Source organism: Cyprinodon tularosa, unplaced genomic scaffold (assembly GCF_016077235.1).
Source record: "Cyprinodon tularosa strain WSP-4 unplaced genomic scaffold, ASM1607723v1 ctg595, whole genome shotgun sequence".
Classification (NCBI taxonomy): domain Eukaryota; kingdom Metazoa; phylum Chordata; class Actinopteri; order Cyprinodontiformes; family Cyprinodontidae; genus Cyprinodon; species Cyprinodon tularosa.
The window spans coordinates 421481-441614 of NW_024039335.1; the positions used below are offsets into that span (position 1 = coordinate 421481).

The 20134-nt window shown below is 41.3% G+C and overlaps 1 protein-coding gene across 2 annotated transcripts; it reads right to left on the reverse strand.

The window, feature by feature from the left end:
- Positions 1 to 1946: 1946 nt before the first annotated feature.
- Positions 1947 to 19107, reverse strand: cars1 (cysteinyl-tRNA synthetase 1). Of its 2 annotated transcripts, XM_038306873.1 has the most exons (23): positions 18982 to 19107; positions 16999 to 17226; positions 15825 to 15916; positions 12544 to 12632; positions 12359 to 12455; positions 11272 to 11370; positions 11031 to 11180; positions 10766 to 10906; positions 10598 to 10686; positions 10408 to 10529; positions 8654 to 8766; positions 8404 to 8532; positions 8026 to 8155; positions 7845 to 7948; positions 7412 to 7509; positions 6097 to 6286; positions 5806 to 5868; positions 5641 to 5722; positions 5478 to 5558; positions 5281 to 5348; positions 5104 to 5163; positions 3062 to 3145; positions 1947 to 2719 (listed from the first exon to the last, which is right to left on the reverse strand). In XM_038306873.1, exons 1-23 carry the CDS (start codon positions 19001 to 19003, stop codon positions 2591 to 2593), a joined length of 2460 nt encoding a protein of 819 aa, XP_038162801.1. In that variant the 5' UTR covers positions 19004 to 19107; the 3' UTR covers positions 1947 to 2590. The 2 variants fall into 2 exon arrangements, with proteins under 2 accessions (XP_038162801.1, XP_038162800.1); XM_038306872.1 differs by lacking the exon at positions 16999 to 17226 and having other exon boundaries at positions 18982 to 19057.
- Positions 19108 to 20134: the final 1027 nt, after the last annotated feature.

Consider the following 20134-nt stretch of genomic DNA (forward strand, 5'->3'; position numbering starts at 1 on the left):
CCTCAATCTCCTCAGACCTCAAGTACAACATGCCCAGGACCACCTGCAGTTTGCATATCGGCCAGGTGTAGGAGCGGAGGACGCCATCCTCTACCTACTACACCGAGTCCACTCCAACCCGGATAAGGGAAATGCCACAGCATGATTCTCTTCCTGGACATCTCAAGTGCATTCAACACCATCCATCCCTCCCTGCTCAAAGACAAACTGAATAGCATTAGAGTCTTCCCCTGCCTGGTGTCATGGATCTCCAGCTACCTGACAGACAGGCCATGGTATGTCAGGCTGAAAGACACCATGTTTGAAACTGTGGTCAGCGGTACTGGAGCCCCTCAGGGCACAGTGCTGGCCCCTGTCCTCTTCATCTTATACACCACGGGCTTCTGTTACAACTCTGAGCTGTGTCACACGCAGACGTGCGCAGATGACACATCCATTGTGGGGTGTATCACGGACAACAGAGAGGAGGAGTACAGGAATCTGGTGGGGGACTTTGCCACCTGGTGCCACACCAACCACCTGGAGCTCAACATCTCCAAGACAAAGTAGCTGGTCATAGACTTTGGGAGGAATGGACCAAAGACTAAGCCGGTACAACTGGAGGGGCCTGAGGTGGAGGCTGTGGATTCATACAAATACCTTGGGGTCTGGTTGGACAATAAAATGGACTGGTCAACAAACACCATCACCCTGCACAGGAAGACACAGGGCAGGCATGTACTTTCTGAGGCGAATGAGGTCATTTAACATCTGTAATAAGCTGCGGGAGACCTTCTAATCTGTGGTTGCCAGTGTCCTCTTCTACACCGTGATGTGCTGGGGGAGCAGCACATCCATGAAGGACACCTCCTGACTGGACAAACTGGTCAGGCGAGCCGCCTCTGTGACTGGCAAGAAGCTGGACTCTCTGGGGATGGTAGTAGAGACAAGGACACTGCTGGACATTATGAACAATGCCGGACGCCCTCTACACAGTGTCTTCACCACTCAGAGGAGCCTAATCAGTGGGATACTTTAACTCCTCAAATGCAGGACCAGGACTGCTGAACTCCTTTGTTCCCCAAGCCATCAAGCCTCACTTGGAGGAAGGAGGAGGTGATAGGAATATGGACAAGGGACAGCACCCCCTTCCTTGGACATCTTATGCAAAACATTACCTATTGTCACTAATGAGCAAAATTCTTGTCCCTCACTGTGCAATAACACATACCAACTACTGTGTAATTTTTTTCAAACTTATTTATGAAGTCAGTACATCTCTGCAGTACAAGTGCAATAATCCAAGTCAACTACGACTATATACTGGTAGTCCTCTCTTAGCTCTCTACTGTGCAGCTATTTTTATGTCTAAAGGAAACATATTCCGGGACATTAAAACTTTTCTTTCCCCTTTATGCTTTTTGGTACAATAAACACAATTCTTTAATGGCATTTTGCTTTAACTCACTGTACCCTATATAAGCTGCTGGAATCAGAATTTCCCTGAAGGAATAATCCCAAGGGATAAATAAAGTTGAGTCTTAGTGTGTTCTCTACATCCAGTCTGTTCCTCTGCTGGGTTTGGATGTGTGTCAAACTCAAAGATAGAAGAAGAACTGATTTTTTGGTTGAAAAAAACTTGTTTGATTCTTAGTTTTGTCCTCACAAAGCAGGAAGGACCCCAGCCCTATTTTTATTTTATTAACTGTGAAATAAAATGTTTTCATGTACCCGTTGCAATGCACTCACAGACCACTAGGTTAGGAATCACTAATCTTGACTATTATTTTTGTTCATTAATTGGAATTTTGCTCTTCATTGGGATCCAGATGGTCCCGTCTTCATAGTAAAATTAAATATCGGATTATTCCCACAGAGATACAGGGAGGAGGACGATGGATCTCTTTGGTACCGTTTCTTGACGTGGAACAAAATGGATCAGATTTAACCAAAGAAGTAATTGGAAATAAAGACACTTTCTGTGACTCTTTATTCGAGCATCCTGCAGCCTCAGCATCAAAGAACCACAGCTTTCTGACTGATGGTAGAAAAATACAAACTGTAATGAATGGATGGATTAAAATACTCCCAGATTATTTTCTACAACCTTTCGGATTGTACATTACTCCCTGAAAACATCCTATTCCTTCATTAAGCAGCTCCTCAGAGTTCAGGCCGCTTGTGTTCAGTCATGTCCTGGAATTTATTAGCGGAATTGGACCCACATCACAACAAATAGGAACTAAGTTAGTTTGACAAAGACGTTGCTGGGATTAGGAATGGGTGAAGATTGATGAGGAACATGAGGAGGAAGTTCAACATCCAGCTGCATGTGACGCTGTTTGATCCTGGGAGAAGCTCATCCAGTCACTCCCTGATTCCAGCGTTTCTCCCCATTAACAGAGAAAATCTAACTTGATCAAAGGTTTCCCAGTTAATCCAAAATTAGAAAAACTAGAAGGAACATCACCCAGTTCCTTTCTGCTCATGGGGAAACTTAGAAAATGTTTCTCTTTCAATGCAAAAAATAAAGTAGAGATTTGGGAGCTGATTTAAACGTGTTTATGAACATAAAAGCAGAGGGTGACGTCGCATGGATGGTCTGCAGGGCTCAGTTTCCGTTCTGGTTCATTTGAAGATATTCGTTGTGAAGCTTCTCCTGAGCCTCGTAGAGCTTCCTCAGCTTCTTCGCCTGGCCTTTGCTGAGCTCCTTTCCCTCCGCGTCATGAGTGGGAAAACCCTGAGGACAGGAAAGCAGGAGTCACACCAGGAAGTGATCCAGGATCTGATCGGTTTATTACAGCATCATAAAGGGAAACTCTAACTGGTTAAGCACCAGCCTGATTGGACGGATGAAGGGAAAACAGATGACAGCAGGACTTAGTTTAATAAGCTGCATCAGGATGAAGGAATTCTGGGACAATTTGGAAAGATAAGAGGAGAGTAGTGATGTTCTCGCACATTGGGAGAGGGAGGATGATATGGGTCTCTTGCAGTTGCTCAGTGAGTGGAACCCCAGTGTGAGAGAACCTGTCCAACAGCTTGAACCAAAGCGGCTCAGCGATGCCAATCCTCCACTTACCGTGTCGTCAAATGAGGAATATTTGTCTGTTTCGGAGCGAAACATCTCGCATGGAGGGACCTTCATCTTGGCCAGTTTCGCCATCTGAGGCATTGAAAGAAAAGCAGCAATTGTTAGATCAGGGTTCCTACAGCATAAGGCAAGTTAAATTCAAGACTTTTTAAGACTTTTTAATGCCACTAGAAATAAAAATTTAAGACAAGATTCACAAGAAACACAAGAAAAAAAACCTGCTTGTGACAACTTAACCCAAAGGTTTATTTTAACATAAACCACTGCACTAATGTTTCAAATTTTGAAAAGCTTCCCATACAGGAAGAAAGTTAAAAACACACAAATGACAGATATATTTGAACAATTATTTAACTGAATTCACAAACTTTGTTTTAGCAGGGAACAAAACAAATCAGTTTTAAAGCCCCAACATAACCAGTGCTAAGTCTTTTTTGCAGATATTTTTCTTTGTATGGTTTTCTTAGTATGTTTGATTTGGTGATAAGTGGAGGCGTTGCAGAGACAAGGGCGGAACTAAACTGAGAAATACCGGCTGTTTCTCTGTAACTCGATTTTGACGCTTTGTGTTTCGCGCTTCGCATGTGCGACTCCACTGCCTTAATTCCCATCGTTCTGAGCTTGATTGACTTCTTGCACAAAATCCACTGAGCCTCATGTATGTTTCCTGGTTTTAGCCATGGAGAAAACTCTTGGCTGGAGACAATTTTAGTTACATTTACAGTTGCTCATATTTTCCAGACTAAAAGTTAAAGGAATAGTACACCCAAAACATGATTAGCCTTCATTTTCTACTCACCCCCATGCTGAACAACACTCTGGAGTACTTTTTTGATATCTCAAATGCATCTGGAGATCTGGGAGGCTTCTTGCTGTCTGCTGACATTCAAATAATGGAGGTCTATGGCGCCCGAGGCAGAAAGGACCATAAAAGTCCACAAAAAACGTGTCAATATTCCTCCATACTGCTCGTCCAATGTATTCCAAGTGTCCTGAGTGGGTAGCGTCCATAATTTACTCGAAACTAAGTCATTTAGAATGTTTTTAGAGCATAAACAGTAGTGTATAGGATTTCCTGAAAGCGCGTTCACGAGTCTACGGAAACCGCGTCAGACCAAACCAGATGAAAGTGCGCATTCACCTCGGCAAAGAACTCATGCTCTTCCTCAACACTGAAGTCCTCAGACATTTTTCTTTCGTTGTTTCTTTCTTTGCACAGGTAAACAGCACATTTCTTCTTCTACGCTTGCATTATTGGTAGAGCTGAATGCGCACTTTCATCTGGTTTGGTCTGCCGGCTTCTGTAGCGCCGTGAACGTGCCGGCTCGCGCTTCCAGGAAATCCTATACACTACTGTTTATGCTCTAAAAACATTCTAAATGACTTCGTTTCGAGTAAATTCTGGATGCTACCCACTCAGGACACTTGGAATACATTGGACGAGCAGTATGGAGGAATATTGACACGTTTTTTGTGGACTTTTATGGACCTTTCTGCCTCGGGCGCCATAGACCTCCATTATTTGAATGTCAGCAGACAGCAAGAAGCCTCCCAGATCTCCAGATGCATTTGAGATATCAAAAAAGTACTCCAGAGTGTTGTTCAGCATGGGGGTGAGTAGAAAATGAAGGCTAATCATGTTTTGGGTGTACTATTCCTTTAATTCCCATTGTTCCGAGCTTGAATGACTTCTTGCACAAAATCCTCTGAGCCTCATGTATGTTCCCTGGTACTGGTTTTAAGCTCTTGGCTGGATAACCAATTTTCATTACATTTACACTTGCTCATATTTTCCAGACAAAAAGTTAATGGTGCATCTCCCAAATGTCCTGGCCGCAACAACGCTTTTATTGGTTCAGCTATCGGGACGGAACCAATAATGGCGAGCCGTTGATTTCAGACATTTTAATACCAATTAAGGCCTTAGTTTTATTTTGAAGAATTCAATGCCTTTTAAGACTTTTTAAGGACCCGCGGGAACCCTGTAGATTGATAGACAGTGGAAGGACAGAAGAAAAAAAAAAGCTGACCTCCTGCTCCTGTTTCCTCCTGGCAGCTTCTTCCTTCTTCCGTTTCTTCTCCTCTTCCATCTGTGAAGAAAATAAAAGGTCTCAGAGCTTCTGTAACTTAATCCGCTGGTTCCTTTCGTTTTATTTTTATGATTTCCCAGTTATAAAACCTGGATGGATCTGTGAAAATCTTCCTACCTTCTTCTTGTCCTCTTTCTCCTTCAATAAAGTCTCCTTATCCACCAGTTTCACCACGGTGGGCTGACCTGTAACACAGTCACTGTCAGAGTGAATTGGCTGCGGAAGAGGAGGTGACCTCTGACACCTGCTCTCTCATGTTCTCAATCCATCACCAGAGGTCAGAAATGTTCCTCCCCGTTAAAAAGCTGCATCACCTTCATGATCCTCCAGTCGGACTCCCAGCTCCGGCAGCGTGTCGTCCCGCACCACGTCGCACAGCTGCAGCAGCGCCGTTACTGGACAGTTGGAAAGAAGAGGACTGGTTCAGGATCCTGCAAAGCGTGTTTCTGCTCTAATGGACTTGGGATTCTCCCTCACCTTTCTGCTCTCTGGCGATTCGCCGGACGTTCTCTCTGAAGTCCGACAGCACGGCGAGGTACGGCATCACCGTGCTCTCCAGCTGTAGGGATGGGACAAAGAAAACGGATAACTGGGAGCTCTGGTTCAGGTGGATTTCCTGCCACCGAGGAGCTGTTTACTTACATCGACTGTTTGGCCTCCGACAGGAAAACCGATGAAATCCGAACCTTCGATCGCTCCAAAGATCTGAACGACAGAAAAAGCTCATTAAATCTTCCATCCATCAGGATGGTTTGAAACTATGAAACTAAGAAAAGAGCAGCGGTAAACTTTAAGGTAATACCAGATAAACATGAACAAATAACAATAGAAACTTTTTCTTTACTCCTTTTTTATTTGACTTTAGATTTTCCTCATGTCTTAAACAGAGACGGCCCCGGTGTGGACCCGTCCAGCTGAATCGTCTCTGCTCACCTTCAGCATGTTGGTGAGGTATGAGGCGATGCTCTCCAGCAGCAGGCGGTTGGGCCTCAGCTTGGAGCTCTTCCTGCCAGCGATGTAGCTGTTGCTGTGGCTGACCAGCAACCTCATCTCCTCCATGGCGCCGCGCGTGTCCACGTTGTCACACAGGGCCTGGTGGACGGCAGACTTCCTGTCATAGAAACTGAACCAGAACCAGACGGTCAGTCTGTAGCAGAGTTCCAGCAGATCTGGAGGTGGAGCTCATTAGGCACAGTTGTACTATAGAACCTCAGAGTTCTGCCTTTCGGAACGGCATTTTTGCAAACACAGAAGAAGAAAGAGCACCTTGGCACCTCCTTTTCAAATAAGTTTCTACTTTTGGAAGTAGCTGAAGTATTATTTTAACTTACGGTGTGTGAATGAGCTGCTCCCAAGTGTAAAAAAACCATAATTCTATGTTTGCGATGGTTACGCATCATACCAAATATTAAAGTTATAGTGGAGGATGTTTTTCTTCCAGGTGGATCATCAAAATAAGTGGTCCTCCTATTTGTCAATCATTCTGGTGATATGTTTATGTTAGGCCGTCCTACGTGCTTGTCCCCATTTTCACTTACCGATGGAAAGCAGGCTTGTATGAATTCTGACTTTAATCTCAGGATTCTGACTGAATTCTGACAGCTAACAAACATGTTAGCATCAAGCCATAGCCATGTCTGTTTTAGAGACTAGCTCTCTTGTTTTAATGACCTTCTGCTCCTCCATTAATGAGGGGACCCCTCGGGCACGTAAAAAGTTGCCTAATTCCGTCATTTTCCACCAGTGTGTCGCTGTTCCTCTCAAACAACTCACATCTTTGTCAGTGAAGCTGAGTGCTCCCACATCTCTTCCTTCATGGTGCCCATCTACATTAAGATCCATAATTCTGAGATTAAAGTCAAAATTCTGAGAAAAAAGTCAGAATTCTGAGATTAAAGTCAAAATTCTGAGAAAAAAGTCAGAATTCTGAGATTAAAGTCAAAATTCTGAGAGTAAAGTCAGAATTCGTAAGTTAAAGTAAGAATTCTGAGAAAAAAGTCAGAATTCTGAGATTAAAGTCAGAATTTTGACTTTTTTCCCATATTAAACTGAAATAAAATTTAAATATCAGTTAACTTTTTTTTTTTCCCAGTGGCCCTAATCCTCTTCCGTAAACACCAGAAGCGAAAAAACACAGGAGAAAGAAATGGATCCACAACAGTTAGCTGATCCGCGCTAACTTTCAGCCACTGTAGGCAGCACTATTCTAGAAGGAAACGATCGTCTTTTTACTCCTTTGCCGCCTCACCTGTTGTTCAGCTCGATCTCGGCAGCCTCCCACTTCTCGAAGCGGCTGGTGAGATCTGTGGGAGCTCTCAGGATATCTTTGACGTTCAAGAAGAACTCCTGGTGAGGACAAACAAAAACAGCTGTTTGGAAGCTGCTCCAGAAAGCCGGAAGGACCGACAGTAACTGGTGTAAACACCCTGGTGAAGATTCTCAGTCATCCAGGTCAGTTATTCAAAAAAAGAACATTAAAAACAATTCACTGGACTTTGTTTCCAAGTTTGAAGACGTTTTGCTTCCCATCCAAGAAGATTTTTCGATTCAAGAAGCTTTTTCACTTCACATATTGAATTGAAAGAGCTTCTCGGATGGGAAGCAAAACGTCTTCAAACCTGGAAACAAAGTCCAGCTGATTGATTTTAGTTCTCTTTTTTTGGAATAGTGCGAACACGTACATTCAGGAACTTCTCGTACTGGACGGCCGACTCCATGGTGTTAGAGGAATAATCCAGGGTGTCTTTCCAGGAATGCATGAGGAAGGCCAAGCGGAGCTGTCGCGCTGCAGGAGGAACATTTTACATCACCTGATGAACATCTACAGAACCATGAGAGCAGAACCAAGCAGCAGAATCTCACCTGTGTTCTTGGCCAAAGCGTCTTTAATGGTGATGAAATTTTTGAGTGATTTGGACATCTTGCAGCCGGCGATGGTCAGGTGACCAGTGTGTAGGAAGTAACGCACCCAGTGATCGTTCTCAAAGAACGCCTGAGGAGATAAAGCAGGTCAGATGAAGCCACCTTCCTCAAGGAAAACCTCAACGTGAGTCTTTGATGCCTTTTTAAGGATGTTTCTCTTCCAAACAGCCAGATTCTGTGTAATTCAGAAAATATATATTTTTTTTTTACTTTGGCTGCTTCCCCCTCAGTTTCAGTCCAGTTCTTGTGATCCGCCATAAATCTCTGGCTCTTTGGAAGGAGAACATAAAGAAGTGAGCAGTGATAAGGAAAGCAGACCTCAGACTGGGCCAGCTCGTTGTCATGATGGGGGAAGCGGAGATCAAATCCTCCTCCATGGATGTCCATAGACTCTCCTAGGATGGAGCCAGCCATGGCCGAACACTCGATGTGCCAACCCGGCCGGCCCTGTGCAGCATCCAAACAAAGGTAAGCTTTATCATCTTCAGAATGAAAAGGCTTGGATCAGCCGAACATCTCAGGTTGCATCAGGTAGAAGCTCGTATTCGGGCACAGTGTGATGACTCACCTTCCCCCACGGTGAGTCCCAGGACGGCTCCCCTGGCTTTGAGGCTTTCCACAAGGCAAAGTCGTTCTGGGACTTTTTCTCACTCAGTCTGTCTGCAGAGATGCTCAGATCGCCTGCAGAGACACAGGATGAAGACGAGGCTATAAACAGAGATCTGTTCATCTCTTCTTCAGGGTTCCTACAGCATGAGGCAAGTTAAATTCAAGACTTTTTAAGACTTTTTAATGCCACTTGGAAGAAAAATTTAAGACCAAATTCAAAAGAAAGACAAGAAAAATCCGCTTGCGACGACTGTTTCAAATTTTGAAAAGCTTCCCATACAGGAAGAAAGCTAAAAACACACAAATGACAGATATATTTTAACAATTATTTAACTGAATTCACAAACTTTGTTTTAGCATGGGAACAAAACAAATCAGTTTTAAAGCCACAACATCTTTTTTGCAGCCATTTTTCTTTGTATGGTTTTCTTAGTATGTTTGATTTGGTGATAAGTGGAGGCGTTGCAGAGACAAGGGTGGAACTAAACTGAGAAATACCGGCTGTTTCTTGGTAACTCCATTTTGACGCTTTGTGTTTTGTGCTTCGCATGTGCGACTCCACTGCCTTAATTCCCATCGTTCTGAGCTTGAATGACTTCTTGCACAAAATCCACTGAGCCTCATGTATGTTCCCTGGTTTTAGCCATGGAGAAAACTCTTGGCTGGAGACAATTTTGGTTACATTTACACTTGCTCATATTTTCCAGACAAAAAGTAAATGGTGCATCTCCCAAATGTCCCGGCCGCAACAACGCTTTTATTGGTTCTGCTATCGGGGAAAAAAAAGGTAAATTTTAACATTTTATTTAGATTACAAAAATAAATCATAATAAAAATAATCCTATTTATGATGTTTTAAAAATTAAGACCTACGAAAGACTGATTTAAGACATTTTAATACCAATTAAGGCCTTAGTTTTATTTTGAAGAAATCAATGCCTTTGAAGACTTTTTAACCCCTAGAACCCTACGGACCCACCGGTGGGTCCAGCTGCCACGTGACCTCGTAATTTTAACAAACCCCCAGTATTGATGTAAAAAACACATTTGGCACAGTTTGGTGACATTTTTGGATAAATGTACCAAAATGGCCCCTCCGCCTAAGAAATTTCTCACTAATACCATTCTAAAATAAATATGATTCATCTGATTGAGTCCAAATTTGATATAGTTTTATACAACATTTAGATTTAAAAGTCTGTACTACTTTTTTGTGCTATAAATAATATTTTGGTAGTGTTTTGCAATGTTTATTTCAAAGAAAATTTTGGCGAGGTTCAAAAAATGCAAAATATTTTGTATTTTGTCCCTAATATTTCAGGCAGGGTCAAAGCTACAATGGTGCTGACACCAGAAAACCATTCTATGACATCTTACCTTTACAGACGTACCAAAAGTTTCTTCTTAAATCTAATAGCTGTGAGGCTATAGGTGATTTACTTTTGTTTGTTTTTGTCAGGCAGAAATTTATTTATACCCCCTGAGGGTGTAAGAGGTTAAGGACCCGCGGAAACCCTGTTCTTTTTCAAAAGAAAAGGAAGAAACAGTGAAACAAACATTCTTCTGAGCAGAGAGGTTTCCTCTGCAAAGGTCAATATCACAGGCTTTCCATCACACGTTAATCTATCAGAAACCAAAATCCTTGAATGTTCTGAGACTCTGGCGGCTCCTAGTGGAAGCTTGGAGTAGGACATGAATGAACTAAACCCCTACCTTCTCCCTCCTGCAAAGCTTTCTGATCTCCCACAGCCTCTGGAACCAGTTTGGCGTACGAGTGCTGCGGACTGGAATCAAACTTCTGGGTGTCAAAGTAGACAGAACCGTTGGACTCATACCTGCAAACAATCAAATGATTAAAAGGAGACAGATGGAGGAGACTGATACAGACGGTTTATATCCTCACCCGTAACCGTTTGAGACGACCTTTTCCACAAACTCCACGATCTCCGGCACGTACTCGCTGACTCGGGTGAGAACATCCGCAGGTAGAACCTGAGGGGTATGGAAGCAGAAAGCGTGACCAGTCTGAGCTCCTGAAGGCATCTTGGTGACGGCTTCCAAAGCGGCTTACGTTCAGGGCCTCCATGTCCTTGTGGAACTCTCCTTCCCAGTATTTAGGAAGGACAGAGAAGATGGAGTTCTCGGTGACTTGGCTTCCAAACTGTTTGTCCAACCATTCTGACAGAAGATCCTTGGATTTCTCCAACAACACCTTGGAGTATAAAGCAGGAGAAGTTAGAAACAAGATGAATAAAAAGCTAATTAATCTAAAACAGCCGGAAGCAGGAAACCATCTGCGAAGGTCTGAATTCAGCAGCATCTCTGCTCAGTCTCACCTGAGCCAAAGGTTGTAGGACTTCATCTGCTGCGTTCTTCTCCATCGCCCCCTGCAGCGGCTGCAGAGCCGATGTGACGGCGGCATCGAGTCGCTCCAACATCTCCTTCTTATCTGGGTCTGTGGTGGAAACCAGCTGCTCCTGGAAGGGCTGGAAACACATGGAGGTAAAGAGGATTTCACAGCTCCAGTTTAGACCAGATCGGACCTCTGCTCCGTTCCTGATCCGATCCGTAACTCACCACTCGTGCACTAAGGACGTCCTGCAGGATCTTCGCTGCCTTTGGTTGCTTCTCTCTGTACTGGTCCAGAAGGTGGTTCTGCCGGGCCCTTTTAATGATCTGAAAAAGGAAGACAGGTCAAACTCAAAGATCGTTAACAAACAGACGGAGCGGACCTGGGTGCAACCTCAGGTGACAGGTCTAGAACCTGACGTGTTTCCTGCAGACAGAATCATCCTGTAGGACAGAGGCTCTACAGTCAGACTCTCACCGGCCGTCATGCTGGTGAATCCAAAACCTTTAGATCAACACAGCTGACGTCATTCGGCGGACAAATGCAATGAAATCTGTACTCTCCCGACAATAAAAACTACTTGCCCCGGGCGATCGGGCGATGGTTAACATCGAGCCCTGCACTAAACCAGGTGGGTCCAATCTAAACGGGGTTAATTCACTCTACAGATTGGACTCACCTGGTTCAGTGACCGGGCAGAACAAACACATGACATAGAGATAAATGTTGACTCCAGATCCCCAATCTCTGTTGCTAGGTAGATTATTTTATAGGCTTGTATATTTTGGTTTTAGCCTGAGTTAGGTTAACCCAGTTCTCCTTTTCTTTTAGGGTTTTACTACCGAAACCTCCTAGCTTATATCCTAGACCCAGCCAGGGGATGTAAAAATAACACATCACCATGGTTACCGCCTACAGGAAGAAATAATTGCTTCTGGATAACAAGAAGAAGCAGAGAGAAACAGAAAATGAAACTTTTGTTAGCTTTCCTGCAGAAACCTCCTAGCTTATATCCTAGACCCAGCCAGGAGATGTAACAATAACACATCACAATGGTTACCGCCTACAGGAAGAAATAATTGCTTCTGGATAACAAGCAGAAGCAGAGAGAAACAGAAAATGAAACTTTTGTTAGCTTTCCTGCAGCATGTTGGGTCGCTTCATCCGTATCCTTTTGGTAACAAAACACAAAGCGTTGGATGTTTAACAGCCTTAAATAATCTCCAAGTCTCTTAATAAACAAACAGATCATTAAATCTTTTCAGAACCAGTTCACTTATGTGTCGATCCCAGACGGACTAATCCAGGTCTCACCTTGTCATCAATGTCGGTGATGTTCATGCAGTAGAAGACGTCGTATTTGAAGTAGTCCCTCAGTATCCGGCGCAGGATGTCAAAGGAAATGTAGGACCTGGAAAAGAGGCGGAGCAGCTCGTCTCTGGCAGGAAGACAAGTCAGGATTCTTCAGCGGAGAATGTTTCCGGGGCGGATCAGTTTACCTGGCGTGTCCCATGTGTGACGCATCGTACACTGTGGGCCCGCAGCAATACCACGTCACTCTGTTGCCCTTCTGAGGAACGAACGGCTCCTGGAGGAGGAAGAGGAGATTAAACAGACTTTAGGTCCTGGAAAAGTAAAAAACAAAACAAAACAAAAACATTTCCAGAACCAGAACTGCTGAAGTGGAAGTAACCGAGGTCTGCTGGAGAGCAGCTTACTTTATGTTTCCGTACTCACTGTTTCATATTAGAAGTTATGTTTTATCACTAAATGAAAACCCAAAGATTTTATATCTGGTTCTTTAGTCACAGGTATGGAATTATATAAAATTATTAACTAATCTGGTATTCAAATTTTTACCCAGACTGATGGTACAGTGACGCCAAAATCTGCATTTGGCTTATTTTACTTATTGCAGTAGTTATATATATATAAAATAAACATTTTCCATTCAAATAAATTTCAAATACACAGACACACATATGCATATATATATATATATATATATATATATTTATTATGTACAGCTTTGCTATTTGCAATTAACTTGCAAGGAGAAATAAGATTTTCATTTCCAAATTGCAAAAGCTTTTTTAGAAACGTTAATTTACTAAGCTATCACATTTAGAATAAATTGGCATTTTTATCTAACATTTTAGAGAAAGTAGTTTTTTTTATCCAGATTAAATCATTCTTAGTGGCCAATGATATATATAAGAAGTTTAATCTGACTTTTCATAGCACTGAGACAGCACTGTTGAAAGTTTTTAATGATTTAATGGTGACTCAGGGAATCCTGCTATGCTGGATGATCTTTAGCGCGACTTGGGCAGTTCTGGGGTTCCCCAAGGCTCCATTCTTGGACCTGTTCTTTTTCACCTGTATACGCTCTCATTAGGGTCAATTTTAAGGAACCATAATCTTTGTTTTCATTGTTATGCTGATGACGTCCAGATCTACTTTCCTTTAGCTTTAAAATCCAACAACCCCATACAGTTAAATCATGGATGACCTCAAACTTTGTGAATCTGAATGAAAGTAAGACAGAAATTACAATGTTTGGTTGTAGTCCAGCAGTTTTTGCTCCTGGCTCCTTGGGCTCTCTTACACCTAACATTCGATCATCAGTAAAAACATCTTGGTGTAATATTTAATGACAGGCTGAAATTCGATCGCCAGCTTAGTTAAAAAACATCTTTTACCAGTTAAGAATTTTATCAAAAGTGAAAGGGTACCTGCTAGGGATGCAAGATATTGGGATTTTGGCCGATATCCGATATGCCGATATTTTAAAACTCATGTAGCCGATATCGATACTGATGTTAAAGGTGGACAAAAATAAGTAGTCATTGAAAATAGCAGTTTTGTTATCCATTTCTGACACTTTGAAAAATAATATACTCAAATATATTTTCATATGCTGATATCAAATAGATTTTTAAAAACGCGGTATCGATCTATTTTACTTTCAAAATCTCGTGAAATTTCATCGTTCTGTTACAAACTCTCGTGATATTTTGCAAATTCTTGTGAGATTTTGTTAGTAAAATAGATCGATACCGCGTCAATATATCAACATATAAAAATATTGCGAAATTTGGTGAATTTTCGGGGGATTTCGTAACATAACGATGACATATAGCAATATTTCATTAGTAAAAGAGATTGATATGGTGTTTTTAAATGGCAATATATCAGCATATGAAGATATTGGGATATTTTAATGTATCAATATTTTTTCCCTCGTCTTTAGAAGTTTTTAAGTCTGTAAAAAATAAGGTTTTGAGGAAGAAGAAGAAGTAGTATTTTTTTTTTAGACTTTAGAAACTCAGAAGCTGATCAAATATCGGGTTAAATATCGGTGGGGTGGCCGATGTCCGATATTCAGTTTTAAGGGCAATACAGGCCGATACCGATAGTGGGCCGATTATATCGTGCATCCCTAGTACCTGCCACACAGAGATCTGGAGACTGTAATCCATGCTTTTATTAATACAAGATTAGATTACTGTAATTCCTTATATGCTGGTTTGGACCACTCACTTTTATACCGTCTGCAGTTGGTACAAAATGCAGCTGCCCGTCTCCTTACTGGCACATGTAAACGTGACCACATATCACCCGTTCTAGCCTCATTCAACTCACTCCCGGTTGTTTTTAGAATTTAAATTTGAAATTGTATTGTTTGTTTTTAAAGCTCTTAATGGTCTAGCCCCCCCAGTATTTGACTGAGCTTCTCCAAATCCATGCCCCGGCCAGAACACTAAGATCCTCTAATCAGCTGCTACTGACGATGCCTAAAACCAGACTTTAAACCAAAGGTGATCGTGACTTTATGGCACCGAGACTCTGGAATAACTTGCCTTGGCATATTAGATCAGAGGCTCCTTTGAGGTTTTTAAATCCTCTCTAAAACCACATTTCTTCTCCCTGGCTTTTGATCAAGTCTAAGTGGACATTTGACAACATTTTATTTTAAAATGTATTTATCTAAATTGAAACGTTTATCCTATTATATTTTATCTCTATTCATTTTTTTCTTTTTTGCATTGTGCTTATGTATTTTAGATTTCAGTTTTTATCTTATGCTCTGCAGCTGTGATTCCTGTACAGCACTTTGTCAACCCCAGTTGTTTTAAATGTGCTTTATAAATCAAATCTCTGTGCTACTCCCTTGTATTTTTTCTATTTCTTATCTTTATTTTGTTTTTCATGGTGTGTGATACATGTAGACTTGCAGCTTAATCCTTATTTATCTTGATATACTGTATATGACTGGATATACTGTGTATATATTGTTTATTCTTAATGCACCTTTTTCCTCCATGTTTGCACCTTCTGTAACTTCTATGCCAATATGTGACCAGTGAATTTCTCCACTGTGAGATCAATAAAGCTCATCTAATCTAAAATAAAGGTTGAGTTGAATTGAGAATAAGTAGCTGAATAAACAATGGATTATTGAAATTATTACTGAAATAACTGATAGATTAACAGATCAAAAAATGATCAAGAGATTAACAGAATACTGAAATAACTGACAGATTAGCGGATCATTAATCTTTAGCTGCAGCTCTATTAACAGGACGTAGATGAAGTTTAGTTCCTACTTGCAGAACCTTTTTCTCTCCTGGTTCTGTGGGGTTTTTTCTGTCTATTTAGTTAAATAAAAATCTGATTAATCAGTGAAAAGTACAAAGGTTTATTTAGCATTAAAGCTGCCGAAGATCAAAATCCTGCTGGGTGGACAGCGGAGCGGTGGAAGCTTTCTGCACCGTACCTTGGTTCTGGTCAGGCTGTTGTAGAACCGCAGCTGAGGAACCTCTGTTCCTGCGGGTGGAGACCATGGAGGCTGGACCCGCCTCCCTTTCACTGGAAAAGAACCAGACAGAAACAACCCGGCAGGATCCACGTTACAACCCAGAAACATGGCTTCCTTTCATCACTCTGTCAGCTACAGTCAGCTCATCAACTCAAATTACGTTTCTGATTAGGATTAGATTTAGCATCAGTTTTAGCCTCCTGTCAATCATCATAAAAAGTTTAAAAAGTCCAAATGTTTCTTTAACGTTTGTCCAACCAGGAGGGGAAAGAAAACCAATTTGACAAAATTATTTTAAAACATGATTCTTTCCAAATCTTGCTTTCCCCTCCAATTCAGGAGAAGGTGAAGCTGTTGTCATGGTTACTGGTCTCCTTGTACAGTCATGTAAAAATCCTCCAAATAAATATTTTTACTGCTGGAGCTCATTTTGGACCAAGAACTGACACATTTTCTATTGTTTTTTTTGTTTTATTTTTTTAAGAATGTTTTCTGGAGGAGGAAGAGCCCAAAGCATCACAGATCCTCCACCTTATTTAACCAATGGTTAAAAAGTTTGGTTCCTAATCCAGCTGCTTTTCATGAAGCGTTCAAGCCAGAAAGTGTTTCCTACAGGAACATCCTGACTGATGAAGGGAATCATCTTCTTTTCTTTTTTTTTTCCAAAACAAAGGTTGCAGTATTTCCACAGCTTCTCAGTTAGAAATAAGCTTCTGCATCAAAAACTGATTTATTTTACAGCTTTTTATACATCTTTACAAGCTGCTCTATTGAACTTCTTTAAAGTTAAGAAAAGCAGCCCGAGTTCAAAGAAGAAAGGTGGCAGAAAGCGAGAGAGCTGCTGAGAAAGGTCGTTTTCTAAGATTAAAGGAAAGTCAGGATCTCAGGAGGGAAACGGGACGAAAGCTTCCGGAAATCACCATTAAGTAAACCCAGATGCAGTGAGCAGAACCATGCAGGACAAACAGAGAATTTCAGACAGATTCTGGGGCTGCAGTTTGTTTGAACAACGATCAAAGCGACACAAACCGGCTGACGCTGCGGTTTGAACTCAAACGGCTCCAGAGCAGCTCTGGGTTCATGCGGAGAGGCGGAGGAAACCCGCTCCAGGATCCATCAACCGTTTACTCACTGCTGCCGTCTGCGGCGAGGTCCTGCTGCAGGGCGGAAATGTGTCTGTACCAGCGCAGAGCGTGGACGTGCTGCGGGTCGGGGGGTCTGGGAAGGAGCCTAAAGGCTCTCAAGTCGACCTGGGAGGGGCCGAAACCCGCCAGGTAGCTGCGTGAGGTGAGGTAGTCGTTCAGGGCCGCGGTGAGCGCAGCCTCCTCGTTAATCTGCAGCAAGAAGCCAAACTCAAAGGCTGCAGAAACAAGAGGGCAGACGTTCGCAGAGTTACCCGCCGAGCAGCAAGTGGCAGAGAAGTCAGCAAAGCTCATCAATCACACCTTTCACTCCTCATGTTTTACTTCCAAGCAGCCAGACTCTCCTTCAGCCTTTAACAGGTTTAAGAAACGCCAAAGCTGCTTTGATCCAGATCGCTTTCATAGTTTAACTAAAACTTCAGCTGCTTCAACACAAAACAACTAAGAAATTAAAGCCAATCAGCTTTTCCAGGGAACGACAGACTGAGTAAAGCTGATATAAATAAATAAAACAAAAGATGGCTGAGTAAAAGAAAACAGCTTTATTTAACTTTATGCTAACGATGCAAAACATGCAGAGTTAAAGTCCTTTCTGCGTCTCGATGGACTTAATTGACACAAACCAGCAGCTGATTTCTAATAAGATGCATTAAATAAGCTGAACCCAACAATGTTTAAATAAACTAAAATGTCTGTTAAGATTAAACAAAGCAACGGAAGAGGATTTATATAAAGGTCAGGAACAAAAGACGGTGAACATCCAGCCAACTGATCAAATAACCCAATATATAGCAAATGGGATCCAACATAAGGAAACTGATATAATGAATGTAAAACATGGGAATCCCATCAAAACAATGATAATTGAATGAATCGACTGATCCTCCTCTGCTTCAACCACTGCTCTGACTGACCGTCAGGTGCTCAGGAAACTGCCTGCTAGTTCTGAGTCCTGTTGAAAAGGGGAAATCTGCTAATTCTATCAATGGTCTGCATGTGGAGCAGGTTTGTTTTTCCTTTTCCTTTGTTACAAACAAGATGATGAAAAACTAAAAACATACAGAGACCATGAAAGTGAAATAAAAAGCTGTAACTTAGCAGAACCATCACAGGGAAACACATTGGAGGGAAGATCAAGAGCAGGATGAAATTAAAGGGAAAGCAGCAGATATACAAGCAATACGTTTATTTAATTTAAGCTTTTAGAAGTAGTGATAATGATAAAGGGTAACAGGAGCTGCTTAGATTTGTTAAAAGGAAGGGGAGTGGCGGCGGCCTATTGTTTATGACAAAGAGCCTGGAATCCAGAGGTTCTGAGTTCAAGTCCCACAGACTGCCACTCTGGGTCCCTGAGCAAGACCCTTAACCCCACACTACTCCCCAAAGGGTTGGGTTAAATGCAGACAGTTCATTTCACTGCTCTGTAGTTGTGGCAGTGTAATGACAATAAAAGCTGGAGAAGAAAAACAACATTTTTTTATGGAACCAAAGAAACATTTAGATCTTCTTTTTTTGTTAGAATAAAATAATCAGATTTTAATAAAGCTGCTATAAGCTTCTATAAACAGGAAAATAGATACAGTAATCATTTTTAAACCACAACATATATGACTGAGTCGATCAGCTGACAGATGGACAGAAGGGAACATTTAGAGAACATCATATGTTTTTGGTTAGATAAAGACTTTACCAACTTAATACAATACGCCGAATGGAGATTATCTGTTATAGCTTGAAGATCACCAATTTACTAATGTGTCTGTCTTACAGAAGTCAAACGCTGCCATTAAAAATCTTAAATTGTTGTGTTTTTAAATGGAGTTATGTTGCTTTAGCCGAGTTACAGCTAATAGGGGCTAGTTTGAACCGACAGCCACTGAAATATTAAAACGAAACTGTTTGTGGTTTTTATCGACTGAATATTTCAGTAATCGGGGATAAAAACAGTCAGTTAATGAAAGGAAAATGTGTACCTGTCTCTGCTGAGCTCGACATTTCCACAGTGCTGAATGAGATGCTGATGCAATAATAACCGGGACCGGAAGGAGAAACAGGAACTAATGTTTTAACACTTGGGAGCAGGGGACGCCTATGTGTGACGGACTCTGATACACATGTGTTGATTCTGATACATTTTAGGCGTTTATTTCGTTTAACTCTTATTATAGGGACCGGAGTGACAGGACGCGTGTTACTAAGTTGATTGTGGAGAAATGTGGGATGTGCGATCATTGTGGGATGGAAGAAGAAAATAGTGAAAATGAAGAAGATTGGAATTAGAAAAAGCGGAAGTTCTGTCAAGTTATGAACAATATAGAAATTCCACAGGAAAATAAAATGATTACAAAGTAATATTTAAACTAAGGAGTTAATTATTATTTATTATTAATTAATTAAATAATGATTTAATGTAATTAATTAATAATTCATATATTAATATGTTGTAATAATTATTATTATTAATTAATACATTAATAATAAATTATTATTAATTATTTAAATTCAGGGAGACTCTTTTGCAGATTGGAATCCAGTGCAGTAAACAAAATCGTCGATAAACAAACTTATAGAAGTCCAAAGTGCCAAAATACTGTATAGTGGAGACCTGTTAATAAACTGCAGAGACGGCGTGCAACAAGGCAAAGCCATACGAATTAACAAGATTGAGGGGAAAAGAGTTAAGTGCAGCTTGGTGGAGGACAAAAGGATTAGCGGAGCAACTTGTTTGATCAAAGTTAAAATCTATTTTACTTCCTATGTGACCACAACTTATTAAGTCGTGGCCACAACTCATCTATCTTAGTAAGTCGTGGCCACAACTTAATAAGATAAGTTTTGGCCACGACTTAATAACTTGTGGCCATAACTTAGTAAGTTGTGGTCAAAACTTAAAAAGTCGTGGCCACAAGTTATCTATCTCTTCAAACATCTTAAAAAAAAATTCTGCCCATGTCACCAGATGGGCTCCGTAAGGAGGAGTAGAACATGTGTTCATTTATTGTAGAAAATATATAAAAGATGACAGAACTGGAAAGGGTAATGGGGAGTTCAGTAAATATGGTTAATTTATTAGGGAAACATCAATCACATGATATAGTTAAAGCACTTATTAAGTATTTAAAAGAC